Source organism: Scyliorhinus canicula, chromosome 25 (assembly GCF_902713615.1).
Source record: "Scyliorhinus canicula chromosome 25, sScyCan1.1, whole genome shotgun sequence".
NCBI classification, from domain to species: domain Eukaryota; kingdom Metazoa; phylum Chordata; class Chondrichthyes; order Carcharhiniformes; family Scyliorhinidae; genus Scyliorhinus; species Scyliorhinus canicula.
The window spans coordinates 7,239,683-7,262,174 of record NC_052170.1 but is presented as its reverse complement, the minus strand read 5'-3'; the positions used below and the strand labels follow the sequence as shown (position 1 = coordinate 7,262,174).

Here is a 22,492-nt window from a genome sequence, read left to right as displayed (position 1 = left end):
AACAACGCAAATTAACACACTATAAAGTTACAGAATAAACACTACAATAATGCACCCCCCCCATCCCCCCCCCCCCCCCCCCCCCCCCCCCCGGGTTGCTGCTGCTATTGACCCAGTTACCTATCTCTGAGCCAGGAAGTCCAGAAAAGGCTGCCATCGTTTATAGAACCCTTGCATTGATCCTCTCAGGGCAAATTTGACCTTTTCCAATTTTATAAATCCCGCCATGTCACTGATCCAGGTCTCCACGCTTGGGGGCCTTGCATCCTTCCATTGTAACAGAATCCTTCGGCGGGCTACTAGGGGGAGGCAAAGGCCAGGACACCGGCCTCTTTCGCCTCCTGCACTCCCGGCTCCACCCCAACCCCAAATATCGCGAGTCCCCACCCTGGTTTGACCCTGGATAGAGATGAGGTTATTCTGACCACTGTGACCATCCTGTAAGTCCACTTCTCACTCGCGCCTTTTATGAACTTTACTGAATTTCTTGAGCTAAGGTGAAAATCGCTTATTGTCACAAGTAGGCTTCAAATGAAGTTACTGCGAAAAGTGCCTAGTCGCTACATTCCGGCTGAATTTTCCTTCCCGGAATGTATCCCGAAGCACCAACATGGTTTCTCATGCAGTTCTTCTCAGAAAAGCAATGTTCTTCAAATTGAAGTCTATCCACCAGTATTAAATAGGCATTCACAACCCTCAAAGTTGTGTGGAGTGAATTACTGCACTGATTCTTGTGACTTTGTGAATAGTACTACCTTCCAAGAGGTCTGTGCTGTATGGCCTAGATCAGGCAGCGGATCTATTTTCTGTGCAAGTTGGGGTCTGGTTGCCTCATCTGAGCAGAGTGTGCATTGTGCATAGTTACCTGAGTGCATTTTGAACATATTGAGAAAAACTATAGTATTTACTGTAACAGCGATAAATTTAACAGCAACACTCGATCATCAAATACAGAGGATGGAGACACTTGGGACAGGTGTAGTAAGTTATTATGCAAATATTGGTGCTTCTACTAAAGCCATGAGTGACCTGTGGGCTATTTACATTCTCTCGATTGGCTGTGGTGCAGGACTGGGCAGATGACTTTGGCTTTTTTCTCTGAGCCCCCTTTTGTTTCTTTGTGTTTCCTGGGCCAGCCTGCCATTCCTGTTTTCCCTGTCTTCTATTTGTGTGTGAGTGTGTGTGTGTGTGTGTGTGTGTGGGGGGGGGGGGGGGTCTCTGACACCCTGAAGACTATCACAAGGCTCCGATACCTCAACCCCCCCGCCCACCAACCTGGACATGACTTCGAAGAAGGCTGTACAGAACCCATTAAGTCTGGGGCAGGACTAGAACTTGTGGATGTGGTTGGCTAAGCCCCCCTGACACCTCTTCACCTCCACCAGGCTGGACGGGTTCCACTTGTGGTGCCTTATCCAATTGTGAGCTATCTGTATCCCCAGATACTTGAACTTGGTCAGGGTCAATTTAAACGGTAGCTCCTCCAGCTCTGCTCTTCCCCCTCAGGGATTCATCGGGAAGAATTTGCTTTACCCCGGTTGCGTTTGTAACCTGAGAAGACTCTGAACTCCCTCAGGAGATCCGTTATCATTCTTATGCTAGCTAGGGGGTTCAACATGTAGAGGAGCAGATCATCTGCATAGAGTGAAACTCTGTGCTCCCTGACACCTCTCTGGATTTTCAATCTAAGAGCAATGGCTACTGCCACAATTGCCAGTATGAACAATAGTCAAGACAGCGGCACCCTGCCGCGTTCCTCAACGAAGTCGGTAATTATCAGAGCTGGTGGCATTCGTCCGCATGCTGGCCGTGAAAGCACTGAGCAGACGTTTCACCCACGTGATGAACCCTGGTCCAAACCCAAACCATTCAAGCACCTCCTTGAGGTACCTCCATTCCACACGGCTGAAGGCTTTCTCAGCGTCCAGAGAGATGATCACTTCTGGTGTCTCCTCCCCGGGTGAGGTCATAATTATGTTCAACAGGCGCCTGATGTTCGCTGTTAGCTGTCTGTCCTTGACAAACCTAGTCTGATCTTACGCAATCTGTGAAGCAACTCTCCAGTCGCCTCGCCAGGACTTTAGTGTAAGTGTTCAGGAATGAGCCAAGTCTGTCTGACCCATATTCCACTGGGTCCTTGTCTTTTTGCGGGATAAATGAAATTGAGGCCTGTGTCAGCGTAAGGTGGCAGGGCCCCTTCGATGGCGAGTCATTGATTATCTCACGCAGGTGTGGGGCCTGTGATGCCAAATATTTTTGGAAAAGTCCACCGGGAATCCATCCGGTTGCAGCTCCTTCCCTGACTGCATAGAATTAATGCATTCCATGATTTCATCCAACCCTCAGGGCAGCATGGTGGCACAGTGGGTAGCACTGCTGCCTCACGCGCCGAGGTCCCAGGTTCGATCCCGGCTCTGGGTCACTGTCCGTGTGGAGTTTGCACATTCTCTGTTTGCGTGGGTTTCGCCCCCAACCCAAAGATGTACAGAGTAGGTGGATTGACCAAGCTAAATTGCCCCTTAATTGGAAAAAATGAATTGGGTACTCTAACATTTTTAAAAAATTCATCCAACCCTTGTTGATGTCCTTTGGGGCCACGACCATGCTTCCGTTCCCTAACCTATGCTATTTCCCTTGAGGCAGCCTGCTTCCTTAGTTGGTGTGCCAGCAGGCTCATAGAAGGTCTCCCCATGACTGGTGGAGCTAATGACTGCTTTCCCAGTGGAGAGAAGCTCTGTTCTGGGTGCTTTGGTGCATGCTGATCTCCGTGTCAGCCATCCACATGTTCAGTGTTGGCCTGGGTACCACTGTCAGCAACATCTCCTGCGCCTGACGGCACTTCAACTCCTCGAGCTGTATCTGCAGGCACTAGAAAGATGCTGACACCACCTGCTTAAAATCCTGACTCTATGTCTGTATGCCGACCAGAGACGGGATCATACTTTCCAGAAGCACGATTCCTGTCCGGATGACAGCTATTCCCTGGGAGTAGGCAGCCTTCTAACATTCTACTCCCTTAGGATTCCCTGCCTCCATCTGATGTACTGCAGCATGTGTGCAGTGCGCATTAAAAAGTGACTCGGTAGTCTCTTCACTAAAATCGCCCTCTGAAGTGATGGTCTCTGCGATGGTGCAGGTAACAGCAGTGATGAGAAATCAGTGTCTTTCCTGTAGTGGTGGTCCAGGGTATGCTGGGGATGTGGCTGGAGGGCAGCATTCCAGATGGTCCAGCCTGGTCTGATGGCAATCCTGCAAGACAAAAGACATGTTGAGATCTTGGGAAGAAGAGATCTGTGGAAGTGGGTAACTCGCTTGCCGCAGGAACATGAGGGTAGCCTTGTTTGCCTTGGCTCTCGCTTGTTTGCTGCATTCTGACCTCTGTGTCAGCCACTGCCCTTTCCTGGACCTCGCCCCTCTCCTTGGCTGGGGTGTGGATCTGTAATTCAGGAATGCCCCCTCTAGTCTTATGTCTCTTGCACCTGTTATGGCTCACCTTATGCGAGAGGACACAGAAAAGACGTAGACACTGGGAGGCGACTTCCATGTGGGGTCTGTAGCTGGTGGCTTCTTGTGTGCATGGGTGGGTTGGAATGGAGATGCAGGCAGGTGGTTTCTGTTTGGCCTCCAGGCGATTGGGATGTGGTGATGCGAGGAATGAGGGATGGGAGTGATGCCAGGGGAAAATTGGTAGTGACTCACCCAAGCAATCCTAAGGAGGTCATCCATTTTTATGCGTCACTGGGTTCTGGACTTTGTGGTGAGGCTGGTAGCACTGTCTCTGCCAACTCCTTAGAGGCGCTGTTGACTATTGTGGGCTTAAGTCTCCACCCCACCCTGGAGAAGAGAGTGTCCCTCCTCCATTGCACAGCATCCAGCATTCTGTACACTTCACCTTCACAAAATCTGGGGGCAGGTGTGGTGAATGTAACATGATAATTCACACTATATCTTTGTAAGCGCAGTAGCGTTATCCGACCACTAGGGGGAGTAGCTCTGGGAATGCTCAGGAGCTTGTACAGGGCTCCACCCTTGGCTCCGCCCACGACTCCTCCCCCTAGTGCTGCTGTATAAATACCCTTGTCCAGAGTCGGCCTGCAGTTCACTGAGAGTTCGTCAACGGGTAACAGGCTGGCTCTGTAGTAAGTAGATTAAAGCCTATATTCATATCGGAAACACGTGTCTGGTGAATTGATGGTTCCATCAGTAGGTATTCTTTGAGCCATCTTCTTGGCTGGAATGAGAGTGTGTGATGATTGGACTGCTTCCAAGCAGCTCTAGCTGTTATACTGTTTAGCCCAAATTCCGGCCCCTGCAAATTGAACACCAGCAGGAATGGGAATTGTTCGCAATTCATGTGGGCAAAGTTCTGGCTCATTTGCATGTGCTGAACTCAGGAACAAATAGCACCCCCAATGGAAACGGGAATCGCACGCCATTCAGTTCTGGCAGGAACACTTATGGCATGATTCAGTGACCACGTCACACCCAACTTGGTGTCTGGACAATAGCTCTCATGAGATTTGAGATGCCCGAAATGTCTTGCCAGATTTAGCGGAATCTCGCAAAATGTTGCTATCAGGATCTCAACTTCACTGGGCATGACCCAGGTCAGTATCTTGCCCGTTTAAAAATACGCCAGATTTTCCCGGCGTCCGGGACCATGCCTGGGTGACCTCGCCAGGATACCATTTAACACTAATCCACACAAAGATGGACCTGTTGTAATGGCACCTGGGGGTCTCCCAGGCCATTAAAGACCCCTTAGTGGTCAGGTATGAGGGTAGTGTGGCACCCTGACACTCCCTCTGGCATTTTCGTACCTTGGCACTGCCACCTGGACACCCTGGCAGAGCCATCCTGTCAGTGCCAGGATTCCAGGCTGGCAGTACCAGGTTGCCCAGGGCACTCCAGAAGGAAATTACTCAGCGAAAAGAAACTCCCCAAGGTTAAATAAAGTGTCTTGAATAGCGGGGTGTTTTTCGTCACTACAGCCGCCAAGAAGCATCCTGCTAAATGCTCCCAAAACTGCACATCGAATTTATTCGGTTGAAGCGTGCCCAAACTCTCCCAAACAGAGAATCCAGCCCATTCTTTTTTGATTCAGAACTCAACAAATGAATGAGAAAACAGCTGCACGTTTGGCGAACTCAAAATGTGCACGAAATAACATCAAGCTGAGGATCAAAATCAGGGCTATGAGGCCTGTGTTCTCAGAACCTTGCTGAGAAACATCAATGCATTACAACTATCAAGAAAGGATTTTGAACAACTTTCATCTTTGCTTTCTGAGGCATATTCTGAACATTTCATGGCAGTACAGAGTCACAAACGCAGCAATATCCGCAAAGGTAAAGCCCCCGGATATGTTGGCACTCATCAAGCAAAGGTGATCTATATGGCTAGGTAACTGGAGTCAGGTGACCAGTCATGCCCAAAGCCCCCTTAAAGGGGGGGGGGGGGGGGGGGGGGGGGGGGGGGGTGATTTAACTGGTGATTTGATATCCTTGGTAGTTAGGTGGAGAATCAGTAACAGGTTTTTAAAACCAATGGGAAGTTGGGCAGTGAGACATGTCAATCATGGGAAATAGGAGCTCTGACATTCTGCAAGGAGTGCAATACCACCTTCTACCCACATATTAACTACTGTCATCCTTTTTAAAATGTGCTCTGACTTTGAGCTGCTCAAAAATGTAGCTACCTGCCGAAGTAGACCTGTCTGTCGTCAGTTCCGAACTGTAACATGTATTATTCTTTAATACACATTTAGAATGTTTTTAATTTAATGATAAAATTATGCTCATGGCTTTCATTCAGATGTTTCCTGATAAGTGCACTGTCCACTTCCTCATTTATTTCACATAGTGGGATCATTGAAATCTGTCAAAAGTCCTTATGCATCCATAGATTTTCAAAATGATTTACTCTACTTTAACCTCCTTTTGTCTCTGAATTAATTTCTCTATTTTTGTCCCTTCGATCAGTTGATAAGCAGAGGAACGATCGTGTTAGTTAAACGACAGCTGAGGGCGGTGGGTCAAATCGTGGTGAACATGCTCATTCCAATCACCCCTAATCTAATTCCATCGTTCAGACTGCTGGTGTATTACCATGTAACAAAGGGATCGAAAATTGAAATGGTTGCTGATTCCATATGGGTCGATGTGAAAGACACGTGCATGGGAACAGTAAGTATTTCTGTTTTGTTTGAGGCTGAATCTGTGCAACATTTTTAATCTAACTTCCAGTGTTGGGAGGTTGAATGAAGAAAGGAAGGAGTCAGAAATAGGAAACCATAAGCTAATTAGTCTAATATCTGGCATTGAGAAAATTATAGAATCCATTAATATGCAAGTAGTAATAGAACATTTGGTCAATTATAATACTACAGTATCAGGCAGAAGCAACATCATTTTATGAAAAGGAAATCAAGTTTGTCAGATTTATTGGAGTTATTTGAGATTGCTACACGCAGGGTGGATAAAAGAGAACAACAGCTGAGGGAGTTGGGTCACATCGTGTCAAAACAGTCTGTGTAATAAATTTGGATTTCCAAAATGCATTCAATACTTTTTTTAATTCATTTTTTTTTGGGATATGGGTTTCGCTGTCTAGGCCAGCATTTGATGCCCGTGCCTAATTGCCCTTCAAGGTGGTGGTGAACTCCCTTCCTGAACTGAGGCAGTCCATGTGGTGTAAGTGCACCTACTGTGCTATTATGGAGGGAGTTCCAGGATTTTGATCTAGTGACAGTTAAGGAACAGTGATATATTTCCAAGTTTGGGTGGTATGTGACTTGGAGGGGAACTTCCCATGTGTTCCCGTGTATCTGCTGCCCTTGTACTTCTAGATAGTAGTGGTTGTGGGTTTGGAAGGTGCTGCCTTAGGAGCCTTAGTAAGTATCTGCAGTGAGCACGGGTGGAGACAGTAAATGTTTATGGAAAGGACACGGTGGCAAATGGGTAGCACTGCTGCCTCACAGCTCCAGGGTCTCAGGTTCAATTCCGGCCTCGGGTGACTGTCTGTGTGGAGTGGGTAGCACTGCTGCCTCACATCTCCAGGGTCCCAGGTTCAATTCCGGCCTCTGGTGACTGTCTGTGTGGAGTTATCACTTTCTCCCTGTGTCTGTGTGGGTTTCCTCTGGGTGCCTTGGTTTCCTCCCACAGTCCAAAGATGTGCAGGTTAGGTGGATTGGCCGCGCTAAATTGCCTCTTTGGGTCCAAAAGGTTAGGTTGGGTTACAGGGATAGGGTCGAAGCCTGGGCTTAAGTTGGGTGGTCTTGCCAAGGGCCAATGCAGACTTGATGGGCTGAATGGCCTCCTTCTGCACTCCGATTCTATGAATGCTTTGTCCTGCATGGTGTCAAATTTCTTGAGTGTTGTTGGAGCTGCACTCATCCGGGTAAGTAGAGAGTATTCCATCATATTACAGACTTGTGCCTTTAGGTGGTGGGCAGGCTTTGGGGAGTCGGGAGGTTAGTTACTCGCCGTAGCATTCCTAGACTCTGACCTCCTCTGGTAGCCACAGTATTTAAATGGCTGGGTCCAGTTCAGTTTCTGGTCAATGGTAAACCCCAGGATGTTCATTGTGGGGATTCAGTGATGGTAATGTTATTGAATGTCTCGGGGTGATGGTTTGATTCTCTCTCGTAGGCGATAGTCATTGCCTGGCACTTGTGCGGCGCGAATGGTACTTGCCACTTGTCAGCCCAAATCTGAATGTTGTCTAGATGGACATGGACTGCTTCGTTATCTGAGAAGTCGCAAATGGTGCTGAACATTGTGCAGTCATCTGCAAACATTCCCACATCTGACCTTATGTTGGAATGAAGGTCATTGATAAAGCAGCTGAAGGTGGTTGGGTCTAGGACACTTAACTGAGGAACTCCTGCAGTGATGTCTTGGGACTGAGATAACTGTCCTCCATCCACCACAACCATCTCCCTTTGTGCCAGGTATGACTCCAACCAGTGGGGAGTTTCCCCCCCCTAGTTCCCATTGACTCCAGTTGTGCCAGGGCTTCTTGATGTCATACTTGACCAAATGCTGCCTTGATGTCAAGGACAGTCTCTCTCGCCTCGCCTCTGGAGTCCAGCTCTTTTGTCTATGTCTGAACCAAGGCTGTAATGAGGTCAGGAGCTGAGTGATCATTGCAGAACCCAAACTGAGCGTTAGTGAGTAGGCTATTACAAAATGAGTCCCGCTTGATAGCACTGTTGATGACAGTGGTTCCATCAGTTTACTGATGATTAAGAGAAGACTGATAAGACAGTAATTGACCAGATTGGATTTGTCCTGCTTTTTGTGAGCAGGACATACCTGGGTAATTTTCTGTATGGCCGGGTAGATGTGGTGACACTTAATAGGTAACCACACAAGATAAAACTTCATGGAGCTGGGGGTGATATGTTGTTAGAAGATTGGCTAACTAACAGGGGCTGGATTCTCTGTCCTGCCATGCCAGATTTCACGTTCAGCACATCGGCGGGATGCTCTATTTCGCCAGCTGGTCAATGATGTTTCCCATTGTGGGACAGCCCCACGCCATTGGGAAATCCCCGGGAATCAACTTGTGCACTTGTGGGGGTATCCTACTCATTTTCGCTTTTGCTTTTTTAAAAAAATAATTTTTATTGGAATTTTTTGAAAAATATATATCAACAAAACAATAACAATAATAATAATAACCACCCCCCGGCACCCGTAACAACGCATATAACAAACCCCCCAACCCCAATAAACAACAGAATAAATTAACAATAAGCAAATTAACTTAAACACCCCCTTCCAGAACTCCTCCAGTGCCGGGCATGCCCAGAACATATGGGCATGGTTCGCTGGACTCCCCGAACACCTGACGCACCTGTCTTCACTCCCAAAGAACCTACTCATCCTAGATCCGGACATGTGGGCCCGGTGAAGCACCTTGAACTGGATGAGACTAAGCCTCGCACATGAAGAGGAGGAGTTCACCCTCTCCAGGGCGTCCGTCCATGTCCCCTCCTCAATCCGCTTCCCCAGCTCCACCTCCCACTTAGCCTTCAGCTCCTCTACTGACGCCTCCCCCACCTCCTGCATTACCTGGTAGATGTCAGACACCTTCCCATCCCCGACCCACACCCCCGAAAGGACCCTATCCCTTACCCCCCGCGGGGGCAGCAAAGGGAACCCCTCCACCTGTCGCCTAGCAAACGCCTTGACCTGAAGGTGCCTGAACATATTCCCGGGGGAGCTCAAACTTCTCCTCCAGTTCACCAAGGCTCGCGAACCTCCCGTCGATAAACAGGTCTCCCATCTTCCTAATGCCCGCCCTGTGCCACCCCAGGAACCCGCCATCCATGTTCCCTGGGACAAACCGGTGGTTCCCCTGCAGTGGGGCCTCCACCGAGCCCCCCACTTCCCCCCTGTGTCGCCTTCACTGCCCCCAAATTTTGAGGGTGGCCGCCACCACCAGGCTCGTGGTGTACCTCGTTGGAGGGAGCGGCAACGGAGCCGTTACCTGTGCCTTCAGGCTCGTGCCTCCGCAGGACGCCATCTCCATCCTTTTCCATGCTGCCCCCTCCCCCTCCATTACCCACTTGCGTACCATCGAGACATTAGCCGCCCAATAGTACCCAGAGAGGTTGGGCAGCGCCAGCCCCCCTCTATCCCTGCCCCGCTCCAAAAAGATCCTCCTTACCCTCGGAGTCCCGTGCGCCCAAACAAATCCCAGAATGCTGCTGTTCACCCTCCTAAAAAAGACCCTCAGAACGAAAATGGGGAGGCACTGAAACAAAAACAAAAACCTTGGGAGCACCGTCATTTTAATGGACTGTACTCTACCCGCCAACGACAACGGCAGCATGTCCCACCTTTTAAATTCCTCCTCCATCTGCTCCACCATCCTAGTAAAATTGAGCTTGTGCAGAGTACCCCAGCTCCTAGCCACCTGAACCCCCAGGTACCTAAAACTCCTCACTGCCCTCTTTAGCGGGAGCCTACCAATCCCCTCCTCCTGATCTCCCGGGTGTACGACAAACAGCTCACTCTTGCCCAGGTTCAATTTATATCCCGAGAAACTCCCGAACTCAGCAAGAATCTCCATCACCTCCGGCATTCCCCCCACCGGGTCTGCTACATACAACAGCAAGTCGTCCGCATACAGCGACACTCGGTGCTCCTCCCCACCTCGCACCAAACCCCTCCACCTCCTCGACTCCCTGAGAGCCATGGCAAGAGGCTCTATTGCCAGCGCAAAAAGCAAGGGGGACAGGGGGCACCCCTGCCTTGTCCCACGGTGGAGGTTGAAGTACTCGGACCTCCTCCCATTTGTCGCTACACTCGGCATCGGGGCCTCGTACAGCAACCTCACCCATTTAATAAACCCCACCCCAAACCCGAACCTCTCCAACACCTCCCACAAGTACCCCCCCCCAACCCTGTCAAAGGCCTTCTCCGCATCCAATGCCACCACAATCTCCGCCTCTCCATCTGCTGCCGGCATCATTATCACATTTTACAGCCTTCGCACGTTAGTGTTCAGCTGCCTCCCCTTCACAAAACCCGTCTGATCTTCATGTATCACCCCCGGCACACAGTCCTCTATTCTAGTGGCCAAGATCTTCGCCAGCAACTTGGCGTCTACATTCAGCAGTGAAATCGGCCTGTATGAACTGCACTGCAAGGGGTCCTTATCACGCTTCAGGATCAGGGAGATTAGTGCCCGAGACATCGTCGTGGGCAGAACACCCCCCTCCCATGCCTCGTTAAAGGTCCTGACCATCAGGGGGCCCAGCAGGTCCGCATATTTCTTATAAAATTCAACCGGGAACCCATCCGGTCCCGGCGCCTTCCCCGACTGCATGTGGCCAATCCCACTGACCAGCTCCTCGAACTCGATCGGCGCCCCCAGTCCCTCCACCTGCTCCTCCTGCACCCTTGGAAATCGGAGCCTGTCCAAAAAATTCTCCATTCCCCCTCCCACCGCCAGCAGCTCCGACCGGTACAGTTCCCTATAGAAGTCCCTAAAGACCTCATTGACCTCTGCCCCCTGCCGCATCACATTCCCATCTCTATCCTTCACTCCACCAATCTCCCTAGCCCCGTCCCGCTTACGCAGCTGGTGCGCCAGCATCCTGCTCGCCTTCTCTCCATACTCATAGACCGCTCCCTGCGCCTTCCTCCACTGTGTCTCCGCCTTTCTGGTGGTCAATAAATCAAACTTGGCCTACAAGCTACGCCATTCCCCCAGCAATCCCTCCTCCGGGGCCTCCGCGTACCTCCTATCCACACTCAACAGCTCCTCCACCAATCTCTCCCTCTCCCTCCTCTCCCCTCTCTCCCTATGGGCTCGGATGGAGATCAGCTCCCTCCTAATCACTTTCTTCAGAGCCTCCCACACCATCCCCACCTGGACCTCCCCAGTATCATTGACCTCGAGGTACCTCTCGATACATCCCCGAACCCTCCTACACACCTCCTCATCAGCCAACAACCCCACGTCCAGACGCCAAAGCGGGCGCTGGTCCCGCACCTCCCCCATCTCCAGATCCACCCAATGCGGAGCATGGTCCGAAATCGCGATAGCCGAATATTCGGCCCTCTCCACCCTCGGGACCAGTCCCCTGCTCAAAACAAAGAAATCAATGCGGGAATAAACCCTGTGCACATGGGAGAAAAAAGAGTACTCCCGAGCCCTCGGCCTCCCGAACCTCCAGGGATCCACTCCTCCCATCTGGTCCATAAACCCCCTCAATACCTTGGCCGCCGCTGGCCTCCTGCCTGTCCTAGAACTAGAATGATCCAGTAGGGGATCCAGCACCGTATTGAAGTCCCCCCCCCATTATCAAGCCCCCCACCTCCAGGCCAGGAATGCGGCCCAACATACGCCTCATGAAACCAGCATCATCCCAATTTGGGGCGTACACATTAACCAACACCACCCTCTCCCCCTGCAGCTTACTGCTCACCATCACATATCTGCCGCCACTATCAGCCACCACCTCAGACGCCTCAAACGCCACCCTCTTCCCCACCAGGATCGCCACCCCCCCGGTTCTTCGAGTCAAGCCCTGAGTGGAAAACCTGCCCCACCCACCCCTTCCTCAGACGGACTTGGTCCGCCACCTTCAGGTGGGTCTCCTGGAGCATGGCCACGTCCGCCTTCAGCCCCTTCAGATGCGAAAACACCCGGGCCCGCTTAACCGGCCCATTCAACCCCCTCACGTTCCACGTAATCAGCCGGATCAGGGGGCACCCCGCCCCCCTCGACTTGCCATACCCATCGACTGCTCGCCCCTGGCCATCACCCATTCGGCCCGTTTCCCCACGGTGATAGAACCTCACCCCGACCCCCTTGAACTCCTCCCTGGCCAATCCAGCAGCAACCCGGTATCTCCCCCCCCCCCCCCCCCCCCCCCCCCCCCCCCCCAGGCTAGGACCCCTCCTAGCCGCGACTCTCCCTCCACTGTACTCCCGTGAGCCAGCTGACTTCTGCTGACCCCGGCAGCTCCCGCTCTAACTCTGACCCCTCCAGATATGAGGTCCCCCCTCCTCCCCTGCATCAGCTCCTGGGCACCGCTTCAGCGTGGGAAACCCGGTCTAATAACCACGCCCCTTGCCACCAACTCCACCCCCTCGTCCCACAGCGCGGGAAACCAGAGAAAAGCCCGAGATTTCACACTGCCCCACCCCACCAACGCAGCTCCCAAACCGCAGTCCCAACCCAACCACCAACTCCGTACAAACAAAGACACAGATCAACCACAAACCCCAGTACCCCCCTTAGAACACAGAACCATAACCCACATCATCCAAAAGCGAGAGAAAAGACAAAAACAAACAGAATAACCCGCTACAGCATAAACAATGATACATGAATAGAATAGAAAAACTCTCACAGCCCCCAATCTCTAGTTCAAGTCCAGCTTTTCAGCCTGCACAAAGGCCCACGCTTCCTCCGGGGACTCAAAGTAGTGATGCCGGTCCTTGTAGGTGACCCACAGGCGCGCAGGCGGCAACATGCCGAACTTCACCCGTTTTCCATGGAGCACCGCCTTCGTCCGGTTAAACCTGGCTCTCCGTTGGCCACCTCCGCACTCCAGTCCTGGTAGATACGCACTACCGAATTCTCCCACTTACTACTCCTCACCTTCTTGGCCCATCGGAGAACACACTCCCGGTCACTGAACCGATGGAACCGCACCAGCACCGCCCGCGGGGGTTCATTCGCCTTAGGCCGCCTGGCCAGCACTCTATGGGCCCCCTCCAGCTCCAGGGGCAGATGGAAGGATCCTGCCCCCACCAGCGAGTTCAACATCACGGCCACATAGGCCGGCAGGCCCGACCCCTCCAGCCCCTCCTCGAGGCCCAGGATCCGCAGGTTCTTCCTCCGTGACCGAAGCTCCATCTCCTCGAACCAATCTTGCCACTTTTTATGAAGTGTCTCGTGTATCTCCACCTTCCCCACGAGGGCCGAAACCTCCTCCTCGCGCTCAGAGGCCTGCTGCTGCAACTCGGTATCGCTGCACCCTGGGTTGTCTGGGTCTCCAGCAGCCTACTCGTCGTCACCTTCAGGGATTCCAACAACTCCCCTTTCAGCTATGTGAAATAGCGCAGAAGGGCCGCCTGCTGCTCCTCAGCCCACTGCCTCCACTCCTCAGGGGCTCCACCGGCCGCCATTTTGTCCACCTTCCCCCGCTTTTCCAGGGGAGCTGCTGCCGTTTTTCTCCTCGCCCCACTCCGAGTCCGCACCATAAATCCCGGGGGGTTTTGCTCCAGACCCCTTTATCCACCGGGAATCGTCGAATCAGCGCCGTTTGGGGCCCTTAAAAGAGCCCACAAGTCCTTTTAAAGCGGGAGCTGCCGAACGTGCGGCTTAGCTCCGCATAGCCGCAACCGGAAGTCCCCTCATTTTCGCTTTTGCAAGTGGAGAGGAAGGCAATGCCAATTTCGGGAAGGTAATCCCTAACTCATTTTGCATATTCTTGAGAATATGAACTTATTTGCGGCTATTTTAGGATTAGTTTCCAAAGCCCCATTGTCTCTCTTTAGGATTAGTTTCCAATGCCCCATTGTCCCTCTCATAGGAAATCCTGAGCACTGGAAGAAGCCAACTGAAAATAGGCTACGGAGCAAAATTGCAGAAACCAAAATAGAACAGAAAACTAGGAGCAGGTTTAGGCAATTCAGCCCCCTCGAGCCCCTTCCACCCATTCAGTGCGATCATGGCTGACCTCATAGAATTATGGAATTTACAGTGCAGAAGGAGGACAATCGGCCCATCGGGTCTGCACCGGCCCTTCGAAAGAGCACCCCACTTAGGCCCAAGCCTCCACCCTATCCCTGTAACCACCCTAACCGTTTGTGGACATTAAAGACAATTTATCGTGGCCAATTCACCAAACCTGCACATCTTTGGACTGTGGGAGGAAACCGGAGCACCCGGAGGAAACACGCAGACACGGGGAGAACGTGCAGACTCCGCACAGACAGTGACCCAAGCCGGGAATCAACCTGGGAGACTGGTACTGTGAAGCAACTGTGCTAACCACTGTGCTACTGTACCGCGTCTGACCTCGACTGCACTTTTTTTTTTTTTTTTCTTTTTTTTTTATAAATTTAGAGTACCCAATTATTTTTTCCAATTAAGGGGCAATTTAGCGTGGCCAATCCACCTACTCTGCACATTTTTTGGGTTGTGGGGGCGAAACCCACGCAGACATGGGGAGAATGTGCAAACTCCACACGGACAGTGACCCAGAGCCGGGATCGAACCTGGGACCTCAGCGCCGTGAGGCGGTTGTGCTAACCACTAGGCCACCGTGCTGCCCTTCGACTGCACTTTCCTGCCTGTTCTCGATAACACTTCTATCTATTACCAATTAAAAATCTGTTTCTGTGCTCGTTAAATTTAAAATTTGTAGATGACACCAACATAGGTAGAGTAGTAAGTTGGAGTAGCAAGAGGAAATAAGAAATTTACAAATGGACATAGATAAGTTAGGTGAATGGGCCAAGATTTGGCAGGTGGAGTTTAACATGGATAAACGTGAGGTTATCTGCAAGTTGATGAAGAGAAATGACTTCTCTCAAAGGGTTGTAAATCTGTAGAATTCACTACCCCAGCGTACAGTGGATGCCAGCACATTAAAAAAATTTAACGGCCTGTGTCACATGACCCTCCAGGCCCACCCTCGGATGTTTACCGTCATCGATCCTTTTCCAACTGCTCCAAATCAGCCGCTTCCTTGACAGCAACCCTACCCCCCCCACAACTCTTACACAAAACATCAACCCCATTCCACTCCCCTGCGCCTACTTCCTGAGAACCCCTCACTGCACTCCGTTCCTTAGCCCGTCCAGGTAGCATGGTGGCCTCCGCCCAAGGCCTCCAATCTCCTTACCCCCATCAATTCCCCTCTTCACCAGTTCTGCACCCAAATCTTGATACACCTGCAGCTTGTTCCCTTTCCAGGTGCACTTCCTTGTTTGCCTCGCCCACCAAAGGATCTTCTTATCCAGAATGTGGTGCAAGCGCACCACCATTGCCCATGGTGGCTCCCCCGCTTGCGACCTCCTCATCAGCACCCTGTGTTCTCGGTCGACCTCCAGGGTCAGTCAAAGGCCCCCTCCCCCATAAACTTCTCCAACATTTTGGCTACATACGTGCCGGCCTCTGCACCTTCTTTGCCTTTGGGCATCTTCATGATCCTCAAGTTTTGTCTTCTGGAACGATTCTCCAGATCTTCCACCTTCTTCATCAGCCTCTTTTGGGTCTCCCTCATGACCCCCTGCTCCTCGTGCTGCCCCACTGCCACCTCCACTTTCTGTCTCGCCCGGGCCCTGGGACTCCAGTCTCTGTTCCACTCTCTCGATCTCCAATTTGATCGGTTCCACCACTTTGGCCTTGTCTTCCAGGGCCTCCGTCTTCTGTTGGCTGACCTTGCCGTTCAAAAACTCCTGTTGCTCTTTTATCTTTATTAATAATAACCGCAAGACGTGGGTACATGCCGTGTATTGGACAAATGATCACACAACCAGTGTATTAGTTCAATTACTGTTTATTATTAAACATAGGCTTGGTTCTATGCGTAATAATCTACACGCGGCTACATTAAACTATACCTAACAGCTTAAATGACCTTTACTTAACTTTCAAGTGACCGGCTCTATGCCGGTTAGATAAGGCCTTTATCTGAATCCCCATGTTTGGCGGCTGGAAGTTGTCAGGTAGTTGGCGGCTCGTCCTGCAGGTAGCGATCGCAAATCCTTGAACTTGGCTGGTCGACGTGCTGCAGTTGGTGAGGCAGAGGCCTGTCCCAAAAGAGACAGAATGTTGGTCGCGCAGTTCCTCTTATCCTCCGATCTTTTGCGCTCTTTCAGGCGGTCCCAACTCGGGTTTGGCCGATTTGGCCTAATCGCTTCTGGCCAATTAGGGTGGGTACCTTGATAGCTGGGCGGGTCCTAGTTATTATTGTCCACGGCACGTATGCACTCCCCAATAAGGTGAATAGGCGCCCCCGAGTCTGTTACTACTGCTGTGTTTCAATCTGAGTCCCATTGTCCTGGGGATATCGGTCATTGACCTTTAGCAGGTGCAAGTATCTGTGTAGGTCTGGTTTCTTCTGCACAATACACAGGGGCTGTGTATCGTCTGTGTTCCAATAGAACATAGAACAGTACAGCACAGAACAGGCCCTTCGGCCCTCGATGTTGTGCCGAGCAATGATCACCCTACTTAAACCCACGTAACCCGTATACCCGTAACCCAACAATCACCCCATTAAGCTTACACTACGGGCAATTTAGCATGGCCAATCCACCTAACCCGCACATCTTTGGACTGTGGGAGGAAACCGGAGCACCCGGAGGAAACCCACGCACACACAGGGGGAGGACGTGCAGACTCCACACAGACAGTGACCCAGCCGGGAATCGAACCTGGGACCCTGGAGCTGTGAAGCATTGATGCTACCCACCATGCTACCGTGAGGCCCCCAATCTGACCACAATTCCCATTATCCTTTGCGGGGGCCATTTCTGATGACCACACTCCACTAGCTGCTCCATTGACCACTGGGTGGGCAGAACAGCCCCCTTGCCCTTTGCCATCTTATCCTGTGGCACACCACAAAGACCCTCCTGTTCCAGAAGCTCTTTTCATCTCGCCGCACTCCGAGATTGTGGATCCATCCACCAGCCACAGCAGAGGAGTAACATCTTCTACATCTTCTCCTGCACCTCTTGATATCAAAAACTTCACCTTCGAGTGGGGAGAAGACCATAAAATGCTGCCTTGAGCAGACACAATCACTCACTCCATCATGGCCGCCACCGAATCTACCTTTGCTCTTTTTATTACTTTTTTAGTCACCCTTTGTTGATCTTTAAAAGTTTCCCAATCTTCGTCTGCCACGGTTCTTTGCAATATGCTATGCCTTAGTTTCTATCTTAATGTTATCTTTAACTTCCTTGTTTAACCAGAGATGTTTCCCCCCCTCTTAGAACATAGAACACCAGAACAGTACAGCACAGAACAGGCCCTTCGGCCCTCGATGTTGTGCCGAGCTTTGTCCGAAACCAAGATCAAGCTATCCCACTCCCTATCATTCTGGTGTGCTCCATGTGCCTATCCAATAACCGCTTGAAAGTTCCTAAAGTGTCCGACTCCACTATCGCAGCAGGCAGTCCATTCCACACCCTAACCACTCTCTGAGTAAAGAACCTACCTCGGATATCCCTCCTATATCTCCCACCCTGAATCCTATTGTTATGCCCCCTTGTAACAGCTACATCCACCCGAGGAAATAGTCTCTGAACATCCACTCTATCTATCCCATCCACTCTATCTATCCCCCTCACCATCTTCTAAACCTCTATTAAGTCATCTCGCATCCTCCTCCGCTCCAAAGAGAAAAGCCCTAGCTCCCTCAACCTTTCCTCATAAGACCTATCCTGCAAACCAGGCAGCATCCTGGTAAATCTCCTTTGCACCCTTTCCAATGCTTCCACATCCTTCCTATAATGAGGTGACCAGAACTGCACACAATACTCCAAATGTAGTCTCACCAGGGTCATGTATAGTTGTAGCATAACCCCGCGGCTCTTAAACTCAAGCCCCTTGTTAATAAACGCTAACACACTATAAGCCTTCTTCATGGCTCTATCCACTTGAGTGGCAAACTCTTATAATCTTTCTTTCTCTCTGGAATATCTTTTAGTTGGGAGGAATTAAATATCTTGTTAAAAAACTGCCACTGCTCATCAACTGTCCTACCTTTTAGTCTTCCTGCCCACTCCACTCGTGCCAAATATGTCCTCATGCCGACTTAATTACCTTTGTTCAACTGCAGAACACGAGTGTGGCACTCCAGTTTCTCAACCTCAAACTAAATTTAAAATTCCGTCATTCTATGATCTCTCTTCCTCCGCCCCCATGTGTTCTTTGTAGATGTCTGAGACGCTCCCCTCCCCCACCCATCCTCTAGACACTACCCTATCCTGGATCCCCCTTAGTGGCAGGAGTGGGAAGAATGATACCAGCCTACGCAGAAAATCCCGCACCTGTAAATATCTAAAGTCGTTCCCCCTTGCCAACCCAAACATCTCCTCCAGCGCTCTCAAGCTATGGAAGCTCCCCTCTAAAAACAAGTCCCCCATCTTCTCAATTCCGGCCCTTCGCCATACTCGGAACCCCCCCATCCTAGCTCCCCGGGGCAAACCGGTGATTGTCAGATATTGGGGACCACACCGATGTTCTCACTGCTCCAGTTTATCTTCTCCACTGACCCCAGATTCTCAGGGCCGCCACCACTACGGAGTTGGTGGAGTACTGCGCTGGTGGGAACGGCAGGGATGCCGTTACCAACGCCCCCAGACTTGTGCCCCTCCACAACGCTGCCTCCATCCACTCCCAAACCGACCCCACCCCCACCTCCTTATCATGGCTATATTAGCCACCCAGTAGTAATTACTGAAATTCTGCAGCGCAAGCCCCCCCCCCCCCCCCCCCCCCCCCTCGGTTCTGCTCAAGCATCACCTTCATCACTCGCGGGGACTTACCTGCCCACACAAACCCCAGGATGATTTTATTGACCCTCTTAAAAAAGGACCGCGGAATGAAAATTGGGAGACACTGAAATACAAACAAAAATCTCGGTAGGACCGTCATTTTGACCGTCTGCTCTCTCCCAGCTAAGGACAGCGGGAGCGCATCCCATCTCCGAAACTCACCCCTCGTCTGTTCAAGCAGCCGGGACAAGTTCAACTTGTGTAACCGGCCCCAGTCGCATGCCACTTGTATCCCTAAGTACCTGAAACTGTCCCTTACTAACATAAACGGCAGCTCCCCAGCCGACCCTCCTGACCCCTCGTCTGGACTACAAACATCTCATTTTCAGTTAATACCCCGAAAACCAGCCAAATTCCCCCAAAATCGCCATAATTTCTCCCATCCCTGCTCCTGGATCCTATACGTATAGTCTAAAAACCTTTTAACAAAGGCAGTAAGTTTGCATTCCTTACCGAAACAGATATTACTTTGAAATCATCAAGTGATCCGGAGACATTCTTTAGATTGCAGAGGGAGAGATCAATACACATCTGCTTGGTTTGAATGTAGCTCTCCAATTGAAAGCGAAACTAAAACACAAGCCATAAAGAGCTACCAGCTCCACCCACACAATGACAGCACAGCAGCCATTTGATAAAGTACACTTTTCTTAAAGGGACATTTAAATGACAAAGGAGAGAGACTGACAATCAGTTAGGTCTTCCATCCCGAGACCCTCAAAAACTCTAAGCCTTCCCCACCCTTACCATGACTGTTCTGCCTTCTCTCAGAGTTCCATCCTATGAGAAAGTTCTGCTGGCACAGACCTCTGGCAGCAGTGTTAGAGAGGCCGTACTCAACTGTCATCCGCTGATCCAGATAGTGACCCTTTGGCTGCGAGAGTATCCTCAGTGGTGAACCCTTGCTCTTTATTGTTTGATTGTTGGCAGCTGCCCCTATGGTGCTGACGCTGTTCGGGCATCAAAGGTTGCAGGATATCCGGTCAACAAACTATCCAGGCCACCTGTCCTTCGAGGAACACGAGAGTTTAGAGACCATGAAGTGTTATCTCAATGAACAAGGCTAATTGCTCCTTTGAAATAGCCTTCAGCTGCAAGGTAGAGGCTGCTCACAGTCAATGGGGTGTGAATTAGAATGTTAGCACCCAAGTGCAAAGGTGGAAAAGAAGGCAGATTGCAACATTGACAACACAGACCCTGTTGGAACGGAAAGAAGGGAGAATGGACTTTAATAAGACAAGATGCAGCATGGTTCTGATCTGTGAGAGTTTGGTAGGAGAGAGAGGCTGCAGCTGTGGCCCTGTTATGGGTGTCCACAATATTTAAAGAATGCTTGAATAGCTCTATTACATGGACGCAAACCCCCGACCTATCCCCCTCCACCCCTCTGATCAAGCGCAGCTCCCCGAAGGGCTCCCCACAGCAGTGGGGCATCAGCTCCAGTGCCCTTGAGCTGCAAACCGGTAAATGGCAAGGCTATTCACCTCCCCACTTCCCATTGGTATCCATTCCGCTGGGCACAGGGAGCAATGTAATTGGATTTGTGCACGTGTTGATGAGTGCGCAGAAGAGTATCAGCGACCATCTTGTTTGGCCATAAATTGGCAGGAGACACAGTGTATGATTAAATACCTGAAGGGAAGACTTTACCGGGCCGTCATGTTAGAACAGGAGGGGTGGGGCTAATTGGATTACTCTTTCAACGGAACGAGGCTGAATGGTCTCCTGTGCTGTCTAATTCTTTGATTCTATAATTTTGGTATTCCAATTCTAATTTTACAGCAGTCAGCAGTGAAGTGTTGCACTATTAGAAAGTAATTCAGAATTTGAGACTATTGTAGACTAACATACATTTCTCCACAGCTGATCGTGTCCGCTGCAAATAAACACGATGAAAATAAAATTTACAAACCTGGCAAGCAATTTCAACTGAAGCTCACAGGCGATTCCGGGGCAGCGGTTGGTCTAGTTGCTGTGGATAAAGCGGTGTTTGTATTGAATAAGAAAAATAAATTAACGCAGAGCAAGGCAAGTAATTCCCATTGTTGTTCTAAGTATTTACATTTAGAAATTAATCGTTAATAAAGGACAATAATCACCCAATTGTGATGTTTCTTTAAAGTTTAGTTTATAGAATGCTCTTACTCATTCATTTGAACAAAGTGACCAGCAATTGGTCAGATTGCACACAGGTAGTTAGGAGATTTGAATAGGGAGCAGCAAGAGGAAACAAGAGAATTAGAGAATTTGGGCAGGTACGATTTTGAGGGTTAGGGTTGGGGAAAGGCAGAATAAGAGTGACCACTCTGGGTGTTGCAATAGTTCGGTGAAAAAATGTGAGGGAAGAAAGCCAAGATGTACTGTAATTCGTTTTGGTTCTTACAAAACTGATGAATGCTGTGGCTCTGCTGAAGCTGCAGCGTTTAATAAAGTACTGGATTCTCTGCTGTCGGGGTGCTCCGTTTTGTCGGTGGCCCGGTGGTTTCCTGATGGCTTGAGTCTGCCCCACAAAACCCCATTGACCAGCCGGCGAAACAGAGCATCCTGCCGGAGTGCTGAACCAGGGCCGGGATTCTCCCCTACCCGGCGGGGCGGGGGGGGTCCTGGCGTAGTGGAGTGGTGCCAACCACTCCGGCGTCGGGCCTCCGCAAAGGCGCGGAATTCTCCACACATTTAGGGGCTAGGCCCGCACCGGAGTGGTTTCCGCTCCGCCAGCCGGCACCAAAACCAACGCCAACGGCCTTTGGCTCCCACTGCCCGGCGTTGGGGCTGGCCGAAAGGCCTTCGCCGGTCCGCGCATGCGCCGGTGCCCCCCCGGGTAGGGGAGAATCCCGGCCCAGGTATATGGCGCGGCAGGACGGAGAATTCGACCCATTGAGTTTGAGAGACTCAGGAGAGAATGGCAAGTTCCATTACTTCCACCAACCCTTGGGAATGTGCCACTGTTTAAAATATGCAGTTTTTTAGTGCCTGTTCATCAAGGAAGAAGCAGAGAAACACTATTGAGCTAAGAATAGTTATGGACTCACTTCCCATGTGTTGAAAGTCATTGCAAGTGAAATAAATGAACTGAAATGAAAATGAAAATCGCTTATTGTCACAAGTAGGCTTCAAATGAAGTCACTGTGAAAAGCCCCTAGTCACCACATTCCGGTTCGGGGAGGCTGGTACGGGAATCGAACTGTACTGCTGGACTGCCTAGGTCTGCTTTAAAAGCCAGCGATTTAGCACTGAGCTAAACCAGCCCCCATAAGTATGACTATTTATCGCTTTGCATGATTGACATTTTGGAAGGAAACTCAGCAGAGTAATGCCAACACCTTCAAATCTCCAGCTTATTTAAATTTTCCAGCATCCACTGGACTTTGCACTCATTGAGGAAATGACAACAGCTAGATACAGATTAGCCGGTGGTATTTTTGCTCCACCACTAATGTACCAACCAG

General features: G+C 50.6%; 1 protein-coding gene across 1 annotated transcript in view; it reads left to right on the top strand.

Annotated features, from left to right (window-relative positions):
- The window catches only part of LOC119957047 (complement C3-like), a 232,881-nt gene that overhangs the window by 61,850 nt on the left and 148,539 nt on the right, over nt 1-22,492 (top strand). The window contains exons 13-14 of the mRNA XM_038784653.1: nt 5,982-6,185; nt 20,910-21,074. Coding sequence (XP_038640581.1) covers nt 5,982-6,185; nt 20,910-21,074 — 369 coding nt within the window. The remainder of the gene's footprint in view (nt 1-5,981; nt 6,186-20,909; nt 21,075-22,492) is intronic.